The 20,083-nt window shown below is 61.4% G+C and overlaps 1 protein-coding gene and 1 long non-coding RNA gene across 2 annotated transcripts; one reads left to right on the top strand and one right to left on the bottom strand.

Annotated features, from left to right (window-relative positions):
* Positions 1–1,594: 1,594 nt before the first annotated feature.
* LOC129150812 (uncharacterized) lies at positions 1,595–5,035 on the bottom strand. The gene is made up of 3 exons (XR_008557550.1): positions 4,973–5,035; positions 2,596–2,738; positions 1,595–2,135 (listed from the first exon to the last, which is right to left on the bottom strand). It is a non-coding gene; the product is annotated as an uncharacterized LOC129150812 (long non-coding RNA).
* Positions 5,036–6,945: 1,910 nt separating this feature from the next.
* Positions 6,946–15,231, top strand: KLHL30 (kelch like family member 30). The gene is made up of 7 exons (XM_008138724.3): positions 6,946–7,747; positions 8,840–8,975; positions 10,754–10,840; positions 11,318–11,473; positions 12,023–12,211; positions 12,928–13,073; positions 14,571–15,231. The coding sequence occupies exons 1-7, from the start codon at positions 6,974–6,976 to the stop codon at positions 14,820–14,822; spliced, it is 1,740 nt and encodes a 579-aa protein (XP_008136946.1). The 5' UTR covers positions 6,946–6,973; the 3' UTR covers positions 14,823–15,231.
* The last annotated feature ends 4,852 nt before the right edge of the window (positions 15,232–20,083 follow it).

Below are 20,083 nucleotides of genomic sequence, written 5' to 3'. Positions count from 1 at the left end.
TCTGTAAACGGGGTGCAGCACTGGCCTGCCCTCCCAGGGTCATGGTCAGGGCAGACTGAGGTCCTGTATGGGGGGGCCTCTGTCCTGAGAACACAGTGACACCCGCCCACCTGCGGTCATTGTTCAAGGAGCAGGTTCCAATGAGCAGAGCGCCCACCCTGGCTCCCCCAAACACCTCCACGCTGTTTCCCAGCTCTTGGCCCCAAAGCATGACTGATGGAGCCAGACAGGAGCTGCCTGGGGCTGCGTGAGCCCTGGGGGTGCGGGGGCATCAGAAGACGTGGGCATTCGATGTCTCCATCCCTGTGCTGCCTTCAGGGCCTTGTTCTAAGGGCCGGGCAACAGAGGGGGCCAGGATGGCGGGGGCGTGGGGGGCCTAGGATGGCGGGGGGGGGGTGGACAAGGCCGGGCCTCAGAGGCGGTCTTCTGGCTGGGGTGCTCAGGAGAGCACTGGGCAGGGCCAGGACACCTTCCTGGGACATCCCTGCCCACTCGCTGTGGCCTGGGGCAAGTCCCTCAGCCTCTGGACCGAAGTTTCCCAGCAGGGGGTTTGGACCAAGGCCAGCAGGGGGTGCCTCACAAGCTGCCTGGGTTCTGGGAGGACATGGGGTCGGGCTGGGCTGCCAGGAGAGGTGCGAGGCGGAGGCTCACACCCAGGTTTGAGGCCTGGAAGGAGGGAGAAAGCACCTCATGTTTATATAAGACTCCTGGGGGGTCTTATATAAACATAGTGTTCTGGGCAGCCCCACCCCTTCTGAGCCCCTCGGCCTCGGCTGGTGCTGGGAGAGCTGGTACTTTTCATGACGTTCCAGGTGATTCTGATGCTCAGCAGCCTGAACCCCGGCCCACTAGCAGCTCTTGTGTGGGGAGCAGGGTCCCCTGCAGTAGACGCTGGCTTGTAAGGCCCGTCCGAGGACCCCAGAACCCCTGCCCACACGGCAGACTTCAGTGAGGTGACCAGGCCCAGAACAAGGTGAACCCCAGGGCTTCCCGATGAGTTAGAAACGCACTGGAGAGAGGGGAGCCCTGTGCCCTCCCTGGCCGTACCGTGTGCAGGGCGCTGTAAGAAAACCGCTGCCCAGAGGCGGTGAAAGAACATCCCCTCCTCGTGGCCAGAATAAACCGGGCACCTGCGCGCACCGATGCGCAGGTTCAACACAAGTCCACCTGTTTTCCCAAGAAGGCCCCAGCTGCCCTGGCCGGGTAGCTCGGTTGGTTAGCATGTCGTCCTAATACACCAAGGTGGAAGATTTGGTCCCTGGCCAGGCCACATAGGAGAATCAACCAAGGGTCCAGCTAGCCTGGCTTGGTGGTTGAGCGCCGACCTATGGACCAGGAGGTCACAGTTCCATTCCTGGTCAGGACAGACGTGATCTTCCAAGTCTTGATATCAAGACTCCCACCTTGGCTGCTCCCATCTCCGGGGAAGCCGCTGCCGTGTTGGGAGCGGCCGTGTGCAGAGGCCCGTGTGTGAGGAGCAGAGGCCACCTGCCCAGTCCAGCCTGCGGTGCCTCCTAGGTCCCAGCTAAGAGATCCTGAAGAAGAACCACCCAGAAACAGTGAGAGATCATTCATGTTTGCTGTTGTAAGACACTAGACGGTGGGGCCATTTGTTATGCTGCAGCAGCAAACACATACAACAGACGAGAAAATTTCAGATGGGAAGAGATCATAATTATGGAGCAATCGTCCATCCACCCAGCTGGTTCTGATCCCAGAAAACAGTCACTCGGATCCACAGGCCAGAGTCGAGAAAGGTGAGACACCGCCCCCGGAAGCCCTGCCCTGAGGTACACATGCTACATACAGCACGATCTCGGGGAAGAAGGAATTGTCCATCATAGTCCCAAGCACGTTGTCAACTAATTAAGGGAGAGGGGGATGACCTCATGGCCCCGTGCCCCAAATAAATCCCAGGTGGAATAAGATACCCTGAGCCAGTGAGGCCATAAGACACCGGCAGAGCGGGCGGGAGGGCTGGTTGCGCTGGGAGAGCCTCAGGCGTGCAGGCGCCAGGCAAGCACCGGGACAGCGATACCTCCCCACGGAGACCGTGCGTCACGCGCGCGAGCTGGACGACCCTGAGCTGCAAGGTGACCTCACTCTAACTTGGTGACTTCGCTCTCGGCATCCACCTGGGGACGTAATCACAGAGTGGCCCTATGTTAGTTATCATTGTCCCGACCCACACCCAATCCAGTGTCTGTTCCCAGAGGTGCCTGGACAGCGCCTCCAACGTGCTGAGGTGTGGCGGATCCCTACTAGGATGAGATTTAAAGTCATGCTTTCCAGAGACCACGCACAGCAGCCGTGCTCGCGATGTAAGTGACAAAGCAGGACGCAGGCACCTCCCCGCAGGCACTCTGACCGCAGGGGTCGGCGGAGAGGGAGAGGCCACTGTGTTCACCGGGGTTGTCTTGCTGGCTGCATTTCCTGCTTTATATTTTCCTGTGTTTTCCAAATTCTCCACAATGAGCGTGTGTGGTTTTTGTCATAAAAAGAAACCAGCAGCGTGTTTTTAAGACTGCACCACCGAGTGGCGATCTGTTGATGAGGATCCGGTGTGAGCCCTGGTATCGCGTTTCCCAAACCGACCTGTCATTCAAGGTGCTGGGCCTCCGATCCCCATGTCCCCGGAAGGCCTCCATTCAGCGCCCAAGCCGGGCAGCTCTGGTGACAGCAGCCTCTCGTCAGAACCCCTGTCCTCGCTTCCTCCAGCCTTGACCCTGGTGTTCTGCCTGCAAACGGGGCAGGGGGGTGTTTGAGGGGGGGGTGAGGGGGGGTGCAGGCACACTGAGTCCTCTGTTCCTGCTCCACCACCCTTCCCCTCCACGCTAATGCCCAAGGCTGGGGGGAGTCCTGAAACTGTCCAGGGCCTAGGGCTGGGTTGAACTGGGCTGGGCTGAGCTGGGCTGAGCTGGGCTGGGCTGGGCTGAACTAGGCTGAGCTGGGCTGAACTGGGCTGGGCTGGGCTGAACTGGGCTGAGCTGGGCTGAGCTGGGTTGAACTAGGCTGAATTGAGCTGGGCTGGACTAAACTGGGCTGGGCTGGGCTGAACTGGGCTGAACTGGGCTGGGCTGGGCTGAACTAGGCTGAGCTGGGCTGAGCTGGGCTGGGCTGGGCTGGGCTGGGCTGGGCTGAACTGGGCTGAACTGGGCTGGGCTGGACTAAACTGGGCTGGGCTGAACTAGGCTGAGCTGGGCTGAGCTGGGCTGGGCTGGGCTGGGCTGGGCTGAACTGGGCTGAGCTGGGCTGAGCTGGGCTGAGCTGGGCTGAACTGGGCTGGGCTGGACTAAACTGGGCTGGGCTGGGCTGGGCTGGGCTGGGCTGGGCTGGACTGGGCTGGGCTGGGCTGGGCTGAACTGGGCTGAGATGGGCTGAGCTGGGCTGAGCTGGGTTGGGCTGGGCTGAGCTGGGCTGTGCTGGCCTGGGCTGGGCTGGGCTGGGCTGAGCTGGGCTGAACTGGGCTGGGCTGGGCTGAACTGGGCTGAGCTGGGCTGGGCTGGGCTGAGCTGGGCTGGGCTGGGCTGAGCTGGGCTGAGCTGGGCTGGGCTGGGCTGAGCTGGGCTGGGCTGGGCTGGGCTGGGCTGGGCTGAGCTGGGCTGAACTGGGCTGAGCTGGGCTGAGCTGGGCTGGGCTGGGCTGAGCTGGGCTGAACTGGGCTGGGCTGGGCTGGGCTGGACTGGGCTGGGCTGGGCTGAACTGGGCTGAGCTGGGCTGAGGAGGGCAGCATAGATCCAGAAAACCTGTGAGTGAGCAGAGTCTGGAAGCGCCCAGTGAACATGTGATTAGCTAGTCACTCATTGCAGTCCTTGTGGAGCAGCTGCGCCCCCCACTGGACTGCACGCATCCTGAGAGCTCACAACCATCTCCTCAGCAGGTAGCAGGGCCAGCAGCCGTGCCGGTGGGGCAGGTGCATCTGTCCCGGACCAGCTGTCATGATGCCCTGCTCCCCTTGAGAAATTACCTGACATTGCCAGGCGTGAGGGCTGTCACCCTGGGGTCCACTGTGAGGGCATCAGCCAGCCTGGCTGGCGTGGCTCAGTGGTTGGGTGTCCACCCCTAAACCAAGAGGTCGCCGGCTCAGTTCCTGGTCAGGGCACATTCCCGGGTTGCGGGCTTGATCCCCAGTGCGGGAGACAGCCAATCGATGTTTCTCATCGATGTTTCTATCTCCCCCTCTCCCTTCTCTCTCTCTCAAACCAATAAAAAGATATTTTTTAAAAAGAGCATCAGCCAGCCCTAGAGGACATTGGGAGGCCCTGTCGGACTTGGCCCCACTGGCGCGGCCCCACACACCTGAAGAGGCTGTTAGTAAGGCCCTTGGGAAGGAAGGAGGGGCTGACGGGTGGAAGCTCCCACCTGGCCCCCCATGCGGCTCCTCCCCTGGCTCCCTGCAGGCCCTTGGCTCAGAAGCTTTGCTCCGAGATTTCGGAGACGCCTCTCGGTGCCCCAGCGCAGAACGCAGGCGGCCTCAGACGCGAGGGCCCGGTGACCGTGTGCCCAGCACTGCCGGGAGCCCCTGCTGCTGGATCTCAGACGACCCATTCTTGGCCCCCTTCGGCTCTCACACTAACAGACACCACGGCAGCCCGAGGCCAAGGCCAGGATACAATGGGGTCAAGGTCTCAGGATCCCGCGTCCCCGCCACCAGCCTGGAGGGGCACTCGGGATGCCTCCTCACCCCTCGCCACCGAGACGGCCCCACTGCCACCAGGGACCCCCCTCTGGAAGCCTCTACTGACCACCCGCCCTTGTGTGTGATCAGCACTTGGTCCCACTTGGCCGAGAACTAGAGGCACGTCGATGCCCGTCAGTAACCGTGGAGAAGCGAGTGCCGTCAGCTGAGCTGGGGCCTCCGGGTGCCCCCCAAGTCCCCAGCACAGGCTCCCTGTCCCATCTCCCAGACAAGGAAGGAGGAGGGAGCCGCACCCCTCGTCAGCCCACAGGGAGGGGTGAAGCCCAGACTCACCCCCTCCTGGAATGCGTCCTGCTCTCTGTCCCGGCCCCTGGTCCCAGAGGCCTTGGCCTTCCTGCCGTGATGTGGCTCGTTCGGGCTTTCGGAGTGGACAGCCCAGGAGGAGACCACACCAATCTCCTCCCCCACCGCCCGCCCCCCCGCCCTCCCTCCCGATGCAGACAGAGGCTAAAAATACCCCTTCGGCCCCACGTGGCCACCCAGCCCGGCAGGCCCTCCATGCCCCTCGGCCAGCTGGCCAGTCCTGTTCTCCGGCCGGAGTCCTCAGCAACGGGGTGCAGGGGCCCACTGAGAGGTAGGTCCAGGGGGCTCTGGAGTGGGCAGGCAGGAGGGGGAGAGGGACTGGGAGATAGTGGATTACGGTGGCAACGTCCGTGGGCTTGGTGATCACAGTGCCGGACACTTCCACGGTCACAGCGGGCCGTGGCTCCCCCAAGACACCAGATTCGAGATTATGGTCAAGCCTGGCCCTCAGGGTGGGGTGGGGACTCAGACTTTCCTCTGTGCCCAGCAAGGGGGAGGCTGGACCACACCCCAACGGCAGCCAGGGCCACAGCACCCAGCATTCGGCTGGAGCTGGATTAAGGCCTTTCCTTTGCTGCCCTGCCTGCTCAGCCCGCCTCACCCCGGCCCAGACAGGCACCGGTTGAGGCGCAGGGACCCTCCAGAAGCCCCCACCCTGAGCTGTTCCTGCAGGGTGGCAGGTGTCAGCAGACAAGCCTATGGCCCCACAGGAATGTGGTTGGGCACTCCCGCCCCTGGGGCCTGTCGTGGTAGCAGTGGGCCAAAGGGACCCAACAATGACGGGAATGCAAGGTCTGGGGACAGTGGCTGGCCCACTAATCTCCTGCTAACCCCCCTTCAGAGAGCAGAGCTGCCATCACCAGCCAGAGGGCCTCTGGGGGGGGGGGGGGGCGGGGAGGGGGAGAGGCAGGTATCAGCCAGGGCCCGCTGACCCGTCCTGTCCTGGCATGAGCCCAAGAAGGTGCTCAGGACCCCAGGTGGGTTCCCTGGGTCCGTCCCTGCTCTGTAGGATGGGGATGGGCAGGGAGGGGAGGGACCGGCCGCTCAGCAAGGCCTCCCCACCCCAGGGGCCTGGGTAGTTCACCACTTCTCTTTCCGGGGCTTTGTCCCCAGGGACGACAGCTGTGGAAGGCGCCCCCTGGTGGACAGACAGTTTCTCTGGGTGCAGCTCCTTGCAGCTGTGGGTAACGCCAGGCGAAAGCCTCCAGGCAAACGGTTTCCTTCTCTGGGGAGGCTTTCTTAGAGTGAAATATCAGAAGAACATAACTCAACACGGGCGTAACTAAATAAGCCCAGAAGGGGATTTGCTGACTCAGACGAAATGAACACTGGGCTGTGAAATCCCACTCCAGAAAGTTTACCTTCGTTTGTCCTTACCAACCTACACCCAGAGACGACAGAAACCCGGGGCGGGGAGGGGGGGGGGGGCGTTCAGCAGGGGTTCCCCAGTCTGGCTCCCCCACTTCCTGCGGTGTGACCATAAGCAAGTGCTACTTTGTGCCTCAGTTTCCTCATCTGTAAAAGGGACGCTAAGAGCCTGCACCTCACAGGCATGTCTGTGTGTGGTGAAGGCGTGAGCCAGCCTTGGGATGTGGCCAAGCACACGGGAGCCTGTCAGCGAGAGCTGCTGCAGAGACGTGATCACACAACCCCTTCACCATCAGCTCTCAATCTGCAGACGAGGAAACCGGGACCGGAGCGGGCCGTGGCTCCCCCAAGACACCAGCAGGGTCATAGCAGGCCGAGCTCCGTGTGACCAGGGACGGTGGGGCAGGAAGCCTTTCCGATGTCCCCAACGCGCTCCCCAGCCACGGCGGCTCGGGGAGCAGGGGAAGCCACTGGGTGCTCAGCCAAGGCCTGTGGAGGGGTGGGGAGGACTGGTGTGAATGAGACCACCAGCCCCAGCTGACCCTGCTTCCCTCTTGCCCCAGGAGCTTCTTCCGGGGGGCTGGCCGTGTTGGCTCCGCAGTCATGGTTCGGAACGTGGACGACCTGGACTTCCACCTGCCCTCGCACGCCCAGGACATGCTGGACGGGCTGCAGAGGCTGCGCTCTCAGCCCAAACTGGCCGACGTCACGCTGCTGGTGGGCGGCCGGGAACTGCCTTGCCACCGCGGCCTCCTGGCGCTCAGCAGCCCCTACTTCCACGCCATGTTCGCAGGCGACTTTGCCGAGAGCTTCTCGGCACGTGTGGAGCTGTGGGACGTGGAGGCTGCCGTGGTGGGGCAGCTGGTGGACTTCGTGTACACGGGCCGGCTGACCATCACCCAGGCCAACGTGGAGGCCCTGACACGCACGGCCGCGCGCCTCCACTTCCCCGCCGTGCAGAAGGTCTGCGGCCGGTACCTGCAGCAGCAGCTGGATGCCACCAACTGCCTGGGCATCTGTGAGTTCGGGGAGCAGCAGGGGCTGCTGGGCGTGGTGGCCAAGGCCTGGGCCTTCCTCCGGGAGAACTTCGAGGCGGTGGCGCAGGAGGACGAGTTCCTGCAGCTGTCCCAGGACCGGCTGGCCGCCTGTCTGGCCAGCGACCTGCTGCAGGTGCAGCCGGAACAGAGCCGGCTGGAGGCCCTGCTGCGCTGGGTGCGCCACGACCCCCAGGCCCGGGCCGCCCACCTGCCTGAGCTGCTCGGCTTGGTGCGCCTGGACGCCGTGCCCAGGCCCTGCGTGCAGCAGCTGCTGGCCACAGAGCCACTCATCCTGGAGTCGGAGGCGTGTCAAGCAGCCCTGTCCCAGGGCCATGATGGGGTGAGTGGGGAAGGGGGAACGGGGGGGCGGCGGAGCTCAGGCACTCCACCTGCATGGGGATGGAGAGGGCACCATTCACCCCCAAGTGCAGATTGTGCCCTTGCGTGTCAAACGTAAGGAGAAGGGAACAGGAACACAGACAGGCGTGGCAGCCGCTACCACCTGCCCCTTAGGAAGGGGCTCGAGCTCTTATGGGTGCGATTTCCTCTCTGTGCTGGCAGTGGGCCTGGCAGGCAGGGCAGGTCCTGATGAAGTGACAGGCCAGGGTGTGGCTGGGACAGGGAGCCGACAAGTCCACCTGCTGCTTGCTCAGGGCCTTGCTCCAGAGGATGTCTCAGCAACCAAGTCTGGAGACAAAACCGTGCTCAGGCCAGGGATGAGGTGCAAGGTGGCCCTGTACCGCCAGGCCCAAAGGGCCCGCCCCGTGGCGGAGCCAGCTGGGGGCCTGCCCCGTGGGGGAGCCACCTTGTACTTGCTGGTGGAGGGAAGTGTGGGCATCCATAGGAGGGGCCAGAGGGACAGTGGAACCCCTGGATCCCGGGAGCTCTGGACAGTGGCTACTTACCAACTAGGGTGGGACCATTTCAGCATTTCTCACCTGCCAGGGCCATCCGAGTTGGGTGTGCACCTGCGGGCCCAGGAGAGCAGGGATCCGGGCACAGGGGAAGGCTTATGTGGGGGCTTGGGGACAGCGTCTGGGATCAGTTCCAAAGGGGGGTGCAGGAACACCTCTGGCAGGCACGTGGTGGCCACTGGAAGGAGAGCTGCTCTCACACTCAGGGCCCAGGGGCAGCTGCCCTGCCTCTCGCTGTTCTGTGCTTTGATGCAGTCACCACACATATGGGCACACGTACACACATGGGCACATGCACATACATGGGTGCACACACACACACACAGGCATACACACTGAACCTTACCCACCCATGCATGTGCACCAACACGGAAGCACATGTGTGGACCCAAAGCTGTCCCCAAATGTCAAGGCTACTACCCAACTCAGAAAACACCGCCAAGGCCTGCTGGCGCTGAGGCCCTGGGAGCGGACACAGTCGCCACCCTTCCCTCTGACGGCACCCTCCTGGCCCACAGGCACTGCCTGCCCTGCCGCAGCAGCTGGAGGAGGTTCTGGTGGTGGTGGGCGGCCGGGCCCTGGAGGAGGCCGAGGAGGGCGCCGAGGAGCCCGCCCCCCATCTCGAGAACTTCGCTTTCTACAACACCAAAGCCAGTGAGTACTCCGGCATCCAGAGCTCCGCCTGCCACCTGACAGGAGCCCTTGTGAGGTGCACAGAGAACAGGCCCGTCCTGGGTGTGCCTGGGCCTCAGGGGGCTGCGGGCGAGACTGGGGGAGGGGAAGCGGACAGTGGGGGGCCCTGCAGGCCCCTCTCCCTTCACCCAAAGCCCTCGGTATTGTCTTTTAGGCCGTGGGGCCCCAATAAGAGGTTCTGCTGCCCAGACCACACGGTGTGGGGTGGGTGACCTGGCAGCTGCTTCCTCATGGTGCCCTGTGCCCTCAGTGCGCCTATGGCCTCAGGGTGGGGTGCAGGCAGCCTGGGGGCTGAGCACTCAGGTTCTGGATCAGCCCGAATGGGATTCGAATTGCAGCCTTGGAGCAGGTCACTTTACCTCCCTGAGCCTCAGTTTCCTCATCTGTGAAATGGGCTCCTTTGCACAGTTGAAATGAGGCGCCAACAGGCAGGGGCCTGCCCTGCCCTTTGATGTGCCTCTCCTGCGGGGGATGGGGAGGGCACGTTGGCCCAGACAGCTCTTTGGGCAGCGCTGATGCAGGCCGGCTGGTGTCCTGGGGCTGCTGGGCAGGTCGCCAGCCACCCCCATGGCGTCAGTGGCTGGTGGGCTTGGGGCCGGCTGTCCCAGGTCAGGGGCTGACGAGAGGGGATTTCGGGCCTGACATCAGAAGATGAGCTCGGCTGACTCAGTGCGGAAGCAGCTGTCCCTCGGATCCCACTGGGAGGGGGGCAGGGGGGATGCTGGCAGGCCAAGGCCTGGTGACTGACTACTGGGCAATCCCCATGGGGTGGCACAGACATGAGTCAGGAGGGCACACAGCCCCTGCCCAGCAAGGCCCGAAGTTCTGCGTGTTCTGAAAACTGTTGTCAACAATAAACAGACTTTTCCAAGGGACGTCCCCAAGGCTATGCCTCTCCCACAGCCTTCCATAAAAGCCCAACATGTGTCCACTTACAGGACGTAAATATTCCCACCTTTATTGTCTCGTTTTTGTTTTCTCAAAGCATCTTCTCAGCACTCCTTCCTCAGCTCACCTCATGTGGCTCCATGAAGGAGGTCTGACTTGGGTGCCTTCCTCTGTCCTAAAAGCTACCTTTGCTGGGCAGTCGCTGTGTGACAGACACACGTCATCTCGTGCAGTCCCCACATATCCCTGGGAGGTGGGGATTAGCCCCATTCCACAGAGGAAGAAACTGTGGCCAGGGCTTCCCCAGGCCACACAGCTGGTGCCTGAGAGCTGCCCATCGCAGGCCCACGTCTGGCCCCTGCATGCCCCTGGCTCACGTGAGCACAGCAGGGGCTCAGGGCAAATGCGTGAGGGATTCGGGAAGGAAGGATGTTTCTGTTATAACCCACTAGTGACTAGAGACCAGGCCCTTTAACCCATCACCCCTCTGACTGCGGTGGGACCAGACCAAGAGGCCCATTTGGGGTTAGTGGGGTCAACCGCAGGGTCGTGTGAGAGCAGCCTCTGGGGCCTGGCCGCCTCTCGGCTCACCCTGGGGCTGTGCTGTGTCCAGTCCGGGTGCCAGGCTCCAGGGGGCCACCAGGAGCCGGGCCTGGCAATGCACATGGAGCACCGGGGCGCCTCGGACCCGCCCCACTGGGGTGGCCCCCCACTCCTGCGGCAGCTGAGTCGCCCCTTACCCTTTTGCTGGTGAGGGGCCGTCTCTGCACCACTGAGTAGAGGAGGGGTGAGGGGTGAAGGCTCCAGCAGAGAGCTCTGCATGCTGACCCCTGCCTCTCTCCTCCTGCCAGAGAGGTGGACGCCGCTCCCCGACTTCCCCGACTTCCACAAGTGGGGCTTCTCCCTGGCTGCGCTGAACAACAGCGTCTACGTCACAGGTGGGCAGGCGGGGGCTCCCCCTTCGCTTAGTGGGATCCCACAGTTTAGTTAAGACTCTGGCAGAGCTTTTCAGGGTGTGAAAACGAGGAAATTTTAGGGCCACGGGGCCACACGTGGGTGCAGGGAACAGTCCCTGCCTGACGTGGACCCCAGGTGGCCTTGCCACGCTCCTGCAGCCGGGTCCTCCCAAGACGGAACTGTGTGATGGGGGAAGGGGTCCTTCTGGCCTCTCTTACCTCAGAGCTTCCACGGGTGGGGTTTTAAACCACTGATATTACGCCCGTTATTTGTGGAGCAGGAGGGACCTCTCCAAGCCACCCTGCTAGACTGGGCCACCGTGGTCCCACCCGGCCTGGTGTCTGGCAGCACGGAGGCCTGGCCTGGGGAGAAGGGAGCAGGACCCTTGATGCCCAGTCCCCACTGGCTCAGAGACCCCAGGCTGATGGGCACCTAAGGGACAGAACCTCTCCTGGCAGGTGGCTCTCGGGGCACCAAGACGGACACCTGGTCAACCACCCAGGCCTGGTGCTTCCCCATGAAGGAGGCAGCCTGGAGGCCGGTGGCACCCATGCTGAAGGCCCGCACAAACCATGCCAGCTCGGCGCTCAACGGGGAGATCTATGTCATCGGCGGTAAGGCTGCCCTCCCCACCACCCCCAGGCTGCCTCCTGCTCCTCAGAGCCCCCTCTCCACCTCTCTGCAGCCTGGGGCCTCGCAATCCTGCAACAATGGCTCCCCACCCCCATACCCTCACTGGGGACCAGAGGGCCCCCATGCTGGCCCCAGGGACGACAAGGGCACTGCCCCCCATCCTGCCTTCAGGAGCTCACTGTCTGGGGTAAACAGGACCCACGCCAGGGCTTCCGGGCAGGCTGGGCAACAGAATTCCCACCTGGGCGGTGCCACCTGGACATCCTGGAATGAGGCTCAGGCGTGCAGCAGCACCCCTCCAGGTGACTCTGGTGCACTCCGGGGTCACAGGAAACAGGACGAATCAGTCCCCAGAAGGAGACCCTTGAGGGGCTGGCCTCCGGCCGCCAGCAGAGAGCTACTTCCATCCCAGAACCTCAGCTCGGGTCCCCTCCTCAGTGAAGTCCCTGGGGTACGGAGATCCACAGTGGGTCCCTTTGCTGTCACCTTTGCCCCACCATGCCCCCTGCAGCCCTGTCCCGCCCCCACAGGCACCACCCTGGACGTGGTGGAGGTGGAGAGCTACGACCCCTACACGGACACCTGGACGCCTGTCAGCCCGGCCCTGAAGTACGTCAGTAATTTCTCCGCGGCCGGCTGCCAGGGCCGGCTCTACCTGGTGGGCTCCAGCGCCTGCAAGTACAACGCGCTGGCCCTGCAGTGCTACAACCCCGTCACAGGTGGGAAACCCCGCGGACACGGGGGGCCCAGCGGGGAAACGAGGGGTCACCTGCACAGAGCAACAGCCCCCACCTGACTAGCGGTCAGCGGGGCTGGGGCAGAGTGCCCCAGGGCAGGTGACAGGGAAGCCCAGCCCCAGATCTGGGACGCCGGCTGGCTGCCGTATCTGCCTGGAACTGGCCTCATGGGCCAGGAGCGGTGGCCTGGACCCACAAGGCCCAGTGGCAGCAGCTCGGTCTCTGCGCTTTGGGACAGAGTTTGGCTCCAGCTGGGCTGTCTCTGGCTCGGTGGTCCTTCCAGCCCCATCTCTCACCCTCTGTTCTGTCCCCTGGACAGTGGACAGGATACTGGGACCCACTTTGCAGGATGGGTGTGAGGGTCCCACAGGAGACCAGCTGGACCCAGGGTCAGGTGGGGCCCCAGGTTACCAGACTAAGGAAACAGGGCAAGAAGGAGGCAGAGGCCCAGGGTGCCGGTGAGGGTGGGGTGGCCGCCCGACCAAGGCCCTGCTCAGGACCTGAGGATGAGGCCCTGAGGGCCTCCTGCCCCTGAGCCCCTCCCGCAAGCCCCCCACACCCCCTCCACCTGTCCAGAGAACGTGAGGTGCGAGCAGTGGGCTCGGGTCTGTGGACCCCTACCTCCCGTGCACGGCCTCACTCCCCGGCTCAGAAGGGGGTGCTGACTTGGAGGAGCCTCAGACCCTGTGTCCCCGCAGAAGCGTGGAGCATGATCGCCTCGCCCTTCCTCCCCAAGTACCTGTCCTCGCCTCGCTGTGCGGCTCTGCAGGGGGCGCTCTACCTGGTCGGCGACAACACCAAGAAGGTCTACGTGTACGACCCCGGGGCCAACCTGTGGCAGAAGGTGGGCCTCAGCCTCGCCCCCCAGGGTGACTCCCACCCCCGGAACCCTGACACCACAGAGAGCAGCCTGTGGACAGCGGGACCTGGGGGTGTCCCCACAGGGGCGGACAGTGAAGGGGAGATGAGGGCCCAGCGCCTGGGCTGAGACCACGAGGATGGGAGAGCCAAGGACGGGGGATACTGGTCACTCTGAGTGCTCTGTCCCCAGCATGGGGTGGCCTGCCCTCCTTGTTGGGCGCAAAACCAGGCTCAGCCAGAGGTGCTTCAGCCACAGCTGAGGGCCAGGCCCAGAGGGAAGGAATCTTCCGTCCACAGAGGTAGTCAAGCCAGGGTGCAGATTCCTGAGCTGTGGGTGAGGTGGGGGCAGCCAGCTTCTCAGCACCCCCTTCTCTTCTGCCACTGGCCCAGGGCAGGGAGTAGGGAGTGGGCATTTTGAGACTCACCCTCGGGGGCACCAGAGCCCTGACCCTTCTCCGGTGTCTCCTGGAGGAGGAGGGCAGTGCCCGGAGCCCACACTGGCCTCTGCACTGGTCAGTGCTGGGCCCTCCCCACCTGCCCTGAGATTCTCAGTCCCTGGAGCCCCAGGAGGTAGCTCTGCTTCCTGCAGCCACCCCAGGGCCTGGCCACACAGGGCCTCCGAGATCCCACTGCCCACAGCTGTCCCTTGGCGTCAGTGCTCAGCTGACCAGAGGCCCCATTACGGTGGCACAGCAGGTGCAGGGCACACGCTGCCAGGCGGGGCTTTCTTCCCGGGCCCGCTCCACTGGCCTCGGCTCACGCCACTGCTCTGGGCAGGGTCCCAGCCACGTAGCTGCACTTGCCCTCTCCAGGCCCGAGGCGGGTAGTGGGGTATGTGTGTGTGTGGGGACAGGGGGGGGGGGGGGGGGGGGGAACCGCCCATTACTGCCTTCAGGTGCAGGCCACAGACAAACCTCTCCTTACTGCCATCCGGGCTCTTCCAGAAGCGCCCACATCTCTCTTGGGCCTTAGGCGGCTGCTGGCCCTGACCCACACCCCTACCCAGGACACTCCTGAAGCCATGAGCCAAGGCCAGGGGTGCAGGGGCCGAGTGAAGGGCCCATGGAGCAAGTGGCCCCACACATGTGTCTGAGGCTGAGGCCACATCTGTCCCCTTCAAGAGAGCAGCTGAGAATCAGAGGCTCAGCCCAGACCTCACCTGGGAGGCAGCTCCCGGCTCAGGCCGCCCTGTCCCCTCACCCCAGCTTCTAGGAATTAGCAGATCTGGGCCCTGGGGAGCACGAGGGGGCTGGAAACATCGTCCTGGGCTGGGGGCCGGAGGGGGGCGGGGAAGGGAGGTCTCCCCACAGAAGGAGCTGGAGGGGAAAGAGAGTCACAGGGAGCCAGAGTGACATCCCAGGTCCCGAGTATGCAGGTGCCCTGGGTGGCACGTTGGGCGGGGTGCTGGCATCCTCTCCGCATGTCCCCTGGTCACCACACTCTGGCCACCCACCGGACACTGACCACTGACCACCCACAGGTGCAGTCCCTGCATAGCCTGCACGAGAACGGCGCGCTGGTGCCGCTGGGCGACGCACTGTACTTGACGGGCGGCCGCTGGCAGGGCATGGATGGCGACTACCATGTGGAGATGGAGGCCTACGACCCTAGAAGGGACGCCTGGATCCGCCACGGCGCCCTGCCCCGCCTCTGGCTCTACCACTGCGCCTCCACCGTCTTCCTGGACGTCTCCAAGTGGACCCAGCGCTTCAGCCCCGCCCAGGAGCACTGAGCGGCTCCCCAGCACACCCAGAGGCAGCCAGCTGCCCCCCATGGGAGCGCCCCGTTTCGTTTTACTTGTTTGTTCACTCGGCGGGGGCTGGACTCAGGGCACCAGGGACATCAGAGGGACATGGTTTTGGTCTCCGCGGCCACCACACCAGCTCTGAGCTAACCAGCGGCTGCCTCCAGCCCACAGGGGTGTCTGAGACCTCAGAGGAAGGAGCGAGGGTCCAGGAAGCATTGTGAGAACCCAATGGGCTGGCCCTGGAGAGGAAGCTGTGCAAACGAGGGGTGACACAGAGTGGCCCGGGCGCTGAAGCTGCTGGGGAGGGGGGCAGCCTGGCCCCCAGCTGTGTGCCCACGGCCAGCAGCCCCCTCTCTGGGGCTCCGGCTCCAGCTCCAGGCCCACTGGCAGCTCAGGTGGCTGCTGGCTCCCCGCCCCCCCGCCCCCCCCCCCTCACCCCTTCTCGGCCTCTGCTTGTTGGCGCCAGTTTCCCAAAGGCTGCTTCTGGGGACAAAGGAGGACCCCGCTCAGCTTTGCTGTGCCACGCCCCTGGGAGGGCAGCACCCACTCAGCACTGGAGGAAGGAGCCGTGTGTGGTGGACAGGAGAGAGGGTCCTTCTACCTGCCCAGGGGCTCCGGGGGAGGTCAGCAAAGCCTTCTCAGGGGGGTGAGCAGGAGGGCTGCTCTCTGGCCAGGGTTTCTATTTCTTGGGGTGGTTTGCATCCAAAGGTTCTTCATCAGGAAGTCCCCGGCAGGAGGCCATGTGGGGTGGGATGCAGGGAGTGGGGACCGGGGGCAGGGATCCCGTAGGGACTTCTGGGGAAGCCTCTCGGGCACTTTGTGGCCTGCTGCCAGGCAGCCTCCTGAGCAAGGGCAGCGCCCAGCGGGCTCCTCCTGCCAGCACATAGCAGGACTCAGGTGGTCAGGCTCCCTGCTCCTTCTTACTCATCCTGAATGAGACCTGTCACCAAGGGGACAATGGAGGGCTCTCACTGGGTGCTGAGTAGCCCTCCAGCTTTGTTACTGACTCTGTCAGGGTCACAGGCCTGCAGGTCTGGGTCCTGGGCCCAGCTTGGCTCCAGCCCCATACAGCCTGGCCGAGGCCCTGGTAGTTCCAGTCTCTCTCCCTCTGGCCTGGGGTTCCTCTCCAGGGCCAACCCATGGGCTCCTCCTTGAACCCCACCAGGGACCAGAGGTGCCTCCAGCATCCTGGTTCTGAGGGAGGGTCCCTGGGCCCCCAGCTTCGTGGATCAGACCCACTTTGCTCCCAGACCTGCCTCCTCATGCCCATTTCTTGTGGAGAATGAGTTTGCCCTCAGGCCCCAGATGCCGAGGGGCTTCCTGGGAGTCTGCTCCCAAAGGAACACCAGCCCCAGCCCCAGGACCCCTATTCAGCTGGTGGAGTGGGTGAAAATGAGGGCGAAGGTTTCTGGGACCCTTAAATCTTTCTGTTCGAAAATCCTGTGAAACATTTTCTAGTTATTGAAGGTGCTCAGCCAAGCGCTGTTTCAAAACAAAGACTCCGAGGTTGAAATGGACTCACTTTGATCACAAACGGGTGTTTGAAGGGCTGGTGTCCTGGAATTGGTCTTGCTTTCTGCTCTTGCACATCTTCAGCAATGGGGCGGCGGGGGGGGCGGGGGGCAATACCCGGGGTGGGAGCCCCTCTTCTGACTGGCTGAGCTCCCCTTATTTGGGGAGCCTGGATCAGACCAATTATGCCCTTCAGGGTCCCTGGAGGAAACCTCAAATTGAGTGATGGAAGAGGGTTAATGAAGGGCCATTTCCCAGGTGTGGGCAAGAGGTGGGAAGCCTCCCAGGGCTAGCGGAGCTGCCCCCACCTTCTGCCCCAGGGACAAGCGGCGGAGCAGGTGCAGACTCCAGAGCCTGGCAGAGAGGGCTGCCAAGGAGCTGGGCCTTTGCTAAAGGAACACAGCCACTGCCCACTGCCCCCTGCAACCCAGCGGGGAGGAAGTGGCAAAATAGGGACCCAACCTCACTCTCATTTTTGCCCCGCAGTCTCTCCATAGTGCCTCCCCCGACCAAACCCAACCAGAATCAGAGGGAAGACAGGCCACTGCCACTGTGCGTAGCGGCCAGCGTGAGGGGGCAGACAGCAGGCGGGGAAGGGTGGACAGGGTGCCCCGGCCCATGGAAGCTTTGTAGCATACCACCACACACTCACAGGGTGTAACAGGACAGGCGTAATTCACTCAAGGAACATCCCCAGAGCAAGCCAAGCCATCCTCTCCCCTTACCAAAGTCCCAGGGATACAAGGACTCTTTAGAAGGTTTGGGGCTACTGTGGGCTTCCAGAAAGCGGGAGTGGACAACCTTGGAACATGTGCAAAAGCCCACCAAATTCTCAGGCCCACGAGGGTGAGGGCAGGAAACCATCTCCTCAGCACCAGGGTGCTCATGTCTGCCAGGTGGGTGCGTGCTGCCTTTCCCACAGACAATGTTGGGTAAACTGAGGCACCACCACCCCACCCAGCAGACCCCAGTCTTCAGTGACCACACGATGTCCTCCGAAGCCAGGCTCAGCATAGCCAACTTGGGCTCAGCTCCCTTAAGGTCCCAGGTGAGTCAGGGTCTGGGGATATTTCCAACCACTTCCATCTGACTTGGGTTTTCTCGGATATCCCAGACAGGGCCCTTTTATTATTGAGCATCTTCCCTGGACTAGGGACAGTGATTGCTAGAATCAGGCAGTTGACACTTCCATGGAAATGTTTGTAATTAAATGAACTGGTCACATGACAATTCACTGTAGTCAATTTCAAGCACCACTCCACTTGGTAGGTCAACCAGTTGGCCCAGTGGAAACTGACTACAGCAGGTTATTTAAAAGAAAAAAATTCTTTTTATTGATTTCAGAGAAGAAGGGAGAGAGAGAGAGAGAGAGAGAGAGAGAGAGAGAGAGAGAGAGAGAGAGAAACATCAATGATGAGAGATAATCACAGATCAGCTGCCTCCTGCACACTCCCTACTGGGGACCAAGCTGCAATCAGGGTATATACCCTGACTGGGAATCAAACCATGATCTCCTGGTTCATAGGTCACCACTCAACCACTGAGCCACACCAGTCAGGCAGCAGGTTTTGAATAACGTTGTTTCATTCAATGTCATTCCATTACAATGTTGATGAGATGCCATAGGAACTTGACTCTTGTCTCTATTAGCTAGCCTAAGGTAAAATTGGTTTGCTTTATGTCCTGGTTGTGCTTAAAGTCCTGGAACCCGTCAAAGATGTTAGGTGAGGAGTTACTGTACTGACCTGGAATCTGTGAGTGACTCACGGAGTGGGTGGTCAGAGCCACAAACGAGGTGAGGATGCTCACTCTCCCAGGGCTGTGTCACTCATCATCGGTTCCAGCACGAGACTCAGCCTGGAGCAAGGCGTGGCTGCCGTTGATTCTCCTGAGCCACCAGCACGAGGCACAGAAGGCGGCCAGGCATGACGCTGATGAGTGAAGCATGACATGGACTGTGATGAGCCCTTCATGGAGGAAGTTCTTCCCTGTGTGGAATGAACACCCAGGAGCCACATGACTTCCTCAAAGTTGATAGACTGTCCCAGGGTTTCTCAGAACCAGGAGTGGTCACAGCCAACTTGGACTCAGCTCCCTTTGGTTCCCAGGTGAGCCACCATCACATTTAAGAATTTGATTCTTGCCCAGCTGGTATGGCTCAATGGTTGAGTGTCAACCTATGAACTGGGAAGTCATGGTTTGATTCCCAGTCAGGGCACATGCCTGGGTTGCTGGCTCAATCCTCTGTAAGGGGCATACAGGAGGCAGCCAATCAATGATTCTTTATCATCATTGATTCTTCTCTCTCTCTCTCTCTCTCTCTCTCTCTCTCTCTCTCTTTCTCCCCCCTTCTCTCTGAAATCAATAAAAATATATATTTTTAATATTACTCATTCTCTGATAATTTAAAAAAATTGATTCTTGACAAAATGGGAAATATAGTCATGGATATCTACCCTTTTGCATTCAATTGAAAGGTGAACTAAAGTGTAATTTTTTTAAATTAATCTATTAGAAAAGCATGATAATGTTACCGGTGAGACGATGAGACCTCATTTCCTGTCTTGAAGGGAAGATTTCATTCAAGAGACAAAGTGCAGCAAAGGAAGGAAGAATTTATTGCGGCAGCAAATGCACACTTAGGTGGAACGTTTATGAAAGCTGGGGACCGTGAACCAAGGACAGGTCTAGCGCAGAAGAAGCAACAAGAAAGCCCAGCCTGGGCTGCGTTGGCTCCTGGGAAGTCAGAGGAAAGAGGGCCTTGGAGACAGGTTGGGGGTAATCCCGGGATGAGCTGCCAATGCCCAATGCTCCCCTGGTTGCAGGCCTCATGGGGTCCCTTAGAGGGAAGAAGGGGGAAGGGAAAGGCATGGACATGCTCCCCTGGGGGAGAGCATGTGCTGGGTCCTCTGCACAGAGGGTAGTCATCTCTCTTGCAGGTGGGAATCTTAGGGGAGGTCTCAGGGGAGGGTCTCTATAGAATATTCATCAGCTTTCCAGGTGTGTCCTTTCAGGGTCATGGTCTCCTCTGATTGATCCGCCCCCAGGGCAGGGGGTCATTAGTCAATGCAGCTGGTCCTAAGTCAGCCAAGGCGTAGCTTGTCTGGTTTTGTTGCTTTTCCAGGCCTGGAGCTGAACTACAGCTGAGGCCTAGATGTTATCCTTAGGGAGGAAAGGGCCAAGGGTCTAAATTGCATGACCAGTGATATGAAAGATCAGGGGGTCTAAACCACATGATCATCGATATGCTAGGGGAGGGAAGGTTACCTAAGGGTGAGGTTCTTGTTTTCCCAGTTTTGCCCCTTACTAGGCACCTGAGGCTTTCTGCCCTGGTGACCATCTCAGTTCATTGTCCTTACTCAGTTCATGTCAATCTGACTGCCTATCACAATAACATTTGCAGGACATAACCCAAGGGACACTCTAGGCAGACGTGAAAACGGTAAGATTGCCCAAGGACCTGTCCACGAGGGGCTGACTCCTAGCAGCTGACCTTGTACTTGATAACAGTGGGAACTGAGTCAAGGTGTGCTGACTTAAGCTGAGTCTGTGGATTCTTCCGAGATACTGACCTCAAGATGTGGGGGCCGGACCTGGACGAGGTTTCATTTGGTGACGGTGTGAGCTTGGGCCATTCCTAAGACTTGAGCCTCGGTGTCCTCATCTGAGCCAGGGGGACAATCACATGGTTTGAGAATTAGATGATGTCACCTGCGGGGAGGGCTCTGGCAAAC

This window comes from Eptesicus fuscus, chromosome 11 (genome assembly GCF_027574615.1).
Source record: "Eptesicus fuscus isolate TK198812 chromosome 11, DD_ASM_mEF_20220401, whole genome shotgun sequence".
Taxonomy (NCBI): Eukaryota; Metazoa; Chordata; class Mammalia; order Chiroptera; family Vespertilionidae; genus Eptesicus; species Eptesicus fuscus.
Note: the sequence above shows the minus strand (reverse complement) of the source record. Positions and strands in the feature narration are given on the sequence as shown.

Bases quoted from the DNA above. Each gene is read 5' to 3' on its own strand.
- KLHL30 (XM_008138724.3), top strand. From the start codon at position 6,974: ATGGTTCGGAACGTGGACGACCTGGACTTCCACCTGCCCTCGCACGCC. The intron at 8,976-10,753 runs GTGAGTACTCCG...TCCTCCTGCCAG, and splicing joins TTTCTACAACACCAAAGCCA to AGAGGTGGACGCCGCTCCCC. The intron at 11,474-12,022 runs GTAAGGCTGCCC...CCGCCCCCACAG, and splicing joins GGAGATCTATGTCATCGGCG to GCACCACCCTGGACGTGGTG.